Here is a 6,663-nt window from a genome sequence, read left to right on the forward strand (position 1 = left end):
AAGGCCTCCAAGGAGAAAGGGCTGATGAGAACCAGCCTTCTTAAGCAGAGCTCCCAGAAGCAGATACAGAAGGCAGAGAAGGAAAGAAAACTGCTGGTTACTTTTACTTTTTAACAATCTTTTATCACGATATATTGTTTAATCATTGGCGTATAGAAAGCAACCAATTTCTTTATTGAGCTTTAACCTGTGCCAGAGATGCCCTTCTCCTCCAGTCAGAAACTGGCACATTCAGACAGCATGCGTGGCATCCCAGAAGACATGCAAGGCACTGAGCAGAATGGTTTCCTCCAGCGACTTGGAAGGACTTTACAATTCAGAAAGGCCAGACTGGAACGCAACGGAAGATGGAGTCTCACTCTCTGTCCATCAGCTTGGGTGCTGGTGATGGAGACCATTATCTTGAAGCGTGGCCCTGTGGAGGAAGAAGGACTTGGTATCCTCCTGGCAGACGTTCCTGTTCTTTTTATGGGAGGCTTTGGCAGCAGCCACAGCGGTGCAGACAGGAGATCCTGGACGAAAGAAGGTATCTTTGAAGGAGGAGAGAACTCAACACTAAGGGCTGCTTTGAGGGACATGTGAATGGGCTGCCACAGGCCATGAGAGGCACCAAAAGAGCATCTCCGACTGCATGGCTTTAAAAGAGGATGAGGTGACTTAATGGAGGAGAGGGTGGTCAAAGGCTACTAGTCCTGATGGAAATGCTTCAGAATAGCCGTTACAGGAAGTCCCAGGGGGGCAGAGGGCTCTTGGGCTCGAATCCTGCTTGCAGCATTCTCACAGGCAACTGGGAGGACCCTGGGTAAAGAGGAGGCTGGTCCAGATGGGCCAATGGCCTGATCCTGCAGGCCCTTCTTGCGTGTTTCCTAAGGACCCCCTCCTCCCCCCGTCCCATTACCTCTGAGGGGAGAAGCCCTTGTCTGGGCTCCAGTCCCTCCCAGGATGCGGCGGCTCCCAGGCTGAGTCGTTCCCTCGCTGCAAAGGAAACGGAGACATCAGCAGGCGCCTGGCTCCCAGCCACGCTAGCCCCAGTCTGGGGCAGGAGGGTGGGGGACCTGGGAAGGGAGCATGTCCTCCTACCTGATCTTATAAGTATCCCCAACCTGGCCGCCCCCTCCGTATGAGCATCTTGGCTCCGTCCCAGCTGGCCTAGATCAGAAGCAGCATCCAAAGTTTCCTCCCTCACTGAAATAACTCGAGATGTTCTTCGAATTGGAGGAAACTTTGGTGGCTGCTTCTGTGCCAAACATGTTGACTTTGCACCGTCACCCCATGCCTCTTCCTTCCACCAACCGGCATCACTGGGGACTCCTCAAGCTGTTTTTTTTTATTTAAAAAGAAGAAGGGGGGAAGGACAGTGGTCAAGAAGAATGGGAGTTGTAGTCAAGCAAGCCCTGTAGGAAGGCCCCAAGGTCCCAAACCCGCCTTATCAGTATCTGCCTTTTCTCAGAAATGTACTGAGAGCATGAACACGTACGCTCAACTCGTAGGGTGTTCTCCCCCCCCCCAGGCAAATTTCCCCGTCCTCTTACCTGCTCTTTTGGGGGAGGCTTGGGCAGCAGCCCCAGTGGTGCAGACAGGAGATCCTGCAAGAAAGAAGGGATCATTGAAGCAGGGGAGAACGGGACACTGGGCACTGCTTCTTGGGCTCAGATCCTGTTTGCTGCTTTCCCAGTGGCATCTGGGTGGCCCCTGGGAGAAGAGGAGGCTGGAGCAGGTGAGCCCTTGGCCTGATCCTGCATGCCTTTCTGGTGTGCTCGCTAAGGCCCCCCTCCCCCCTGTCCCCGTACCTCTGAGGCGAGAGGCCCTTGTCTGGGCTCCAGTCCCTCCCAGGATGCGGCGGTTCCCAGGCTGAGTCGTTCCCTCGTTGCAAAGAAAACAGAGACATCAGCAGGCGCCTGGCTCCCAGCCACGCTAGCCCCAGTCTGGGGCAGGAGGGTGGGGGACCTGGGAAGGGAGCATTTCCTCCTACCTGATCTTATAAGTATCCCCAACCTGGCCGCCCCCTCCGTATGAGCAATTTGGCTCCTTCCCAGCTGGCATAGCTCAGAAGCAGCAGCCAAAGTTTCCCTCACTGTAATAACTTGAGATGTTCTTTGAATTTGGGGAAACTTTGGCTGCTTCTTCTTTGCCAGACAGGGTCGGAAAGGAGCCATGCCCGTATTATGGAGAAGGGGCAGTGGGGAAGCATTGCGTGGCACAGAGCAACCCAGAAGCAGAGCAGGGAAAAGTGGGTCAACGGAGGCAGGGTCCTCCTGCGGTGGGGACATAGGTAGGGCCCCTGGGGGGCCAGCCCCCAAACTACAGCAGGGACAGCTTGAGTGCTGGCAAGGGAGTGCCTATGCCCACGTCTCCACTGGCTGCCAATGATTGCTGCTCCTGCCTGGGCACATGACGGCGTGACCCCTGGCTTGGAAGGAGAGGGGCGAGGAGTTGGAGCAAGCCAGGCCTGCTCCCCCACCCTCACCCCAGCCCCGTTTCACTCAGGTTGGTGCCACAACCTCCCGGCACATGTGGAGAGTGGATTCCCTATGGAATTAACATACCACGACTTCCAGCGAAGGTTTTTCAATGGCCCTGCGCCACAGCATCCGCTGGGGCCTTCCTGTCAGAGGACCTGGGAGACAGAAAGGAAGACAAAAGCAGAGGAAGTAATCATCCAGTTATTCACAACAGAAAATATCACCTGGAGACCACAGCTGAGGACCTGCCAAGCTATCAACAGCTCAAGGCAAACCAGGGAGCCAAGCCACATGCACCAATGACGGCCTTGGAGCTCCTCTTACCTTCACAGTTCCTGTTCATCATTTTTGATGGTCCAGTATCTTAACAGACTCTCATCATCATCTGGCAGGCATCCACGTCTCTCCAGGGATTTCACCAGAACAAAGTAGACGTTGGGGAAAGGCTCCCTCACTGCAAAGAAAACAGAAACATGAGCAGGTGCCTGGCTCACAGCCATGCTAGCCCCAGTCTAGCCCAATAATTTTCTTCTGGGCAAGGGGCTGGGGTGAGATGGGCCTGCTCCCCGCCCCCAGCCCTATTTGGCACATGTGGGGAATGGATTCCCCACGGAATTAACATACCACGATTTCCAGCGCCGGTTCCTCTATTCTTTGGCACAACAGCAGCCGCTGTGGCCTTCCTCTCTGAGGAGCTGGGAGACAGAAAGGAAAATAAAAACAGAGGAAGTAACCATCCAGTTATTCACAAGAGAAAATATCATCTGGGGACCACAGCTGAGGACCTGCCAAGCTGTCAACAGCTGCGGACAAGTCAAGCCAGTGAGCCAAGCCGCCATGTACTAGTGACAGGTGACACTAATAACAATAACAATAACAATATTTATATGCCACTCCTCTCCTCTGGGCCTCAGAGCTCCTCCTGCCTTCACAGTTCCTATTCATGACTGTGATCGGCAAGTATCCTGACAAGACTCTCACCATCGTCTGACATGCATCCCTCTTGTAGGGCAATATAAGGCTTGCTTGCAAAGTGGTACTTTGGGGCCAGGCTGCTGGGTTGTCAGGCAGATGAATTAAGAAAAATAAAATCGGGGGGAGGGGGCAAAGTGTGCTGGGATGAGGCCACCGTGGGCCAGGCCAGAGGGGGCTGTTGGGGTGTGTGGTTGTGCCTCCCCTTGTTGGACATCTTGCTCCCCTGCCCCCTCCTTTAGCTGCTTGATAGAATCATAGTACAGTATGGTAGAGTTGGAAGGGAACCCCTACAAAACGGGCTTTCCTCCCTAAAAAAGCTCAACAACCTGAACCCCCAAATATGGGGTAGATCCCTACCTGTTTTTAACTATGTGTGTAGATTGCAGTTTCTTGGGAGTTGGCCACCCCTGTCCTATGGGTTTCCAGGTTCTCACCTTTGGAAAACTCAGTCATATCCGTTACAGAAAGAAAACAGCTGTACATCAGTCCTTTCAGGCTTTGAAAACGAGTTTGAATGTTGGGCGGGGGGCAGATTAGAGTTTGTTGAGAGCGGTGGGTTCTAGATGGGGGGCAAGGGGCGGCTTCTGATTGGCTGCAGGAGCTTCCGTCACTCAATCAGACGCCGTGTCAGATGTTCGGCTTCCAAAGAACGTTCACAAGCGGGAACACTCACTCCTAATTATTTTATTTGTTGAATTTATATAGCACTCTGTCTCCCGAAGGAGGCCAGAATGATATGGGATGTGGGTCTATTCTTGGCCATTTCCCGTAGATATGACACAGCTGAGGCGCAACTGGGAACATTGTGTGAATAAAAACCACCGACTTAAAAGTTCCAATACTTACCTGCTTCTTTAGATATGTGTCAGCAATGCGGACCATAGTAGCTAGCTTTCTTATTCTGTTGGATTGCTGCTAGATTCTAGCCTCCTCATATATAAATGTGACAAAGAAACTTGAAGAACAAATACTGTTGCTTCCATCATGCCTACTTGGACCCATCAACCCTTACATCCGTGCCCTATTTTGCAAGGTTAAATAATTCAATAAATAAACTCAATAAACAACAACAACTGTGGGGCTGTGAAAAATTCACTCTGTGTGTTTTGCTCCCTTTTTGTTGATTAATCCCATTGCAGAAGAAGATGAGGGTAGGGCTCTTTCTCTCGCTCCCCATCCCTTTCCCCAGAGTAGCAGCCTTCCACTTTCCTTTCACATGGCTGAATCAGACCCTACAGCTTTAATCAGATGTCCACCCAAGTGCCAATTCTGACTACTGTACTATCTGCACCCTGTTTACTGTATGGCCCTCTAAGGAGGCCTTTCCCATCCACTGTCCTGTTTTCCAAAGAGCGTTGTTGGTAGCGATGGATTTGGCTATCCATGCCAATGAGCCTTTGATAGTATGTCCACCGCGTAGGAGTCCCAACGAAAGCATAGCAGAAGGGGTGCTGCTGCCACTATGGAGTTCATGGTAGGGCTAAGCCTCTTAATTCTTCCCTTAGCATCATAGGATTGTAGAGCTCGGAGGGACCACAAGGATTATCCACCCCCTGCAATGCAGGAATCTTGCAACCAAAGTGGGTCTCGAACCCATGACCCTGAGAATAAGAGTCAGGCTCTACAGACTGAGCCATGATTGGTGGTCAGCATATAATATTGGCCCCTCTGGTAGTGAGGAACATAGCACCCCTTTGCCACATTTGAGGGTGTTTTTGGAAGAAGCCAGAGGTCACTACTATATACTCTCCCATATTACATATTTAAGGTTGCATGTTATCTTATGATCTCCCATTATAAATAAATATAAATATAAAGCTTCCCAATTTATAAACATAAATATAAAGCTTCCCAATTTTAAACACAATATATGCAGAAGAACATCTTGGGGCTTAGTGCCATAGGAAAGGATTTCAACCCTAAGATATTGGAAATAATAGTTGTGTATATATAATAACTACCCTCTAATAAGTTAATAATCCGCCATCCCTTTTTCTCCTTTACAATATTAGTAGTATTCTAGAAACTGGAGGGGTTCTGCCTTGGAACATACAGGTTGACTCTGTGACAGACCAGAACCAAGATTTTTAGAACAGGGAGGAGAACCTCCATCTCACTTTCGCCAATTTCCTTGGATCCAGGAACGGGAAGAAGCTCATATGCTTCTAACAGGATGACTTCACAGAGCAGGGTGGATAAAATATTGTTCCAAAAGTTGGGTGCCTCCCTCCCCTCTCTCTGCCGAGTTTGTCTGCCTGACAAACTACAATTCCCAGGATCGTTTGGGGGAAGACACCTGCTTTTTAGAACATGGAGAAGAACCTGCAGCTCACTTTCCCCAAGCAGGAAGGGGAAGAAGCTCATATGCTTCTAACAGGATGACTACACAGAGCAGGGTGGATAAAATATTGTTCCAAAAGTTGGGTGCCTCCCCTCTCTCTGCCGAGTGGTGGCAAGAGCCCACGGGGTTCTAGGCTCTCACCATTGGAGAAGGGAGAAATGGCGGAGACTGTCGTGGCTTTAAGAAAGAATAGAGCCCTTTCCAGAGGGACTTGTCCCCCACAGCAGGGCAGTCAGCCTTCCCAAGCTGGATTCCAGAATTCTGATGGAAAGTGGCCATTGGAGGAGGCTTGGAAAGGGAGCTTGAATGTTGGGGGGGGGGAGGCTATTGAGAGTTGGTTGAGATCGGTGGGTTCAGGGGGGGGGGCAAGGCACGGATTCCAATTGGCTGCAGGGGCTTCCTGCACTCAATCGGAAGCCGCATCGGACGGTCGGCTTCCAAAGAACCTTCGCAAGCCGCAACACTCACTTCCGGGGTTGCGGTGTTTGGGAGCTAAAACATTCAAGTTGCGAGGCATTCGAGATCCAAGGTACGACTGTATGTTCGAAGTGCGGCATTGCCCACGCCTGTGCTGGAGGGGCTTTACAAAAAAAATCCCATACGCCCAAAGACTCTGCGTATGCCCTCTAGGGGAAATAGGAAGCCCAGAGCACTTCCTCTTCAGATGCCCCCTCTATGAAGAAGCTCGAAGGGAGATCCTGGACCCCATACTGGTGAGGTTAGCAAGCCTCCCGGAAAAGCAATTATACAACATGCTCCTGCTAGGCAAAGACCAGGAGATAACCAGGGCGGTCGCCAGACTCTGTGCCCAACTATGCAGACACAGACTTTCTCCCGAGTCCGTCTGAATTTCCCCACATAGGGTACCCGAGCGAGATAGGCTCA

At 51.1% G+C, this 6,663-nt stretch overlaps 1 protein-coding gene across 1 annotated transcript; it reads right to left on the bottom strand.

The window, feature by feature from the left end:
* Nucleotides 1–205: 205 nt before the first annotated feature.
* LOC132593093 (uncharacterized) lies at nucleotides 206–3,890 on the bottom strand. The gene is made up of 6 exons (XM_060282072.1): nucleotides 3,872–3,890; nucleotides 2,836–2,916; nucleotides 2,547–2,617; nucleotides 1,533–1,863; nucleotides 899–975; nucleotides 206–512 (listed from the first exon to the last, which is right to left on the bottom strand). The coding sequence occupies exons 1-6, from the start codon at nucleotides 3,888–3,890 to the stop codon at nucleotides 216–218; spliced, it is 876 nt and encodes a 291-aa protein (XP_060138055.1). The 3' UTR covers nucleotides 206–215.
* Between the last annotated feature and the right edge of the window lie 2,773 nt (nucleotides 3,891–6,663).

Source organism: Zootoca vivipara, chromosome 13, assembly GCF_963506605.1.
Source record: "Zootoca vivipara chromosome 13, rZooViv1.1, whole genome shotgun sequence".
In the NCBI taxonomy this organism is placed as follows: Eukaryota; Metazoa; Chordata; class Lepidosauria; order Squamata; family Lacertidae; genus Zootoca; species Zootoca vivipara.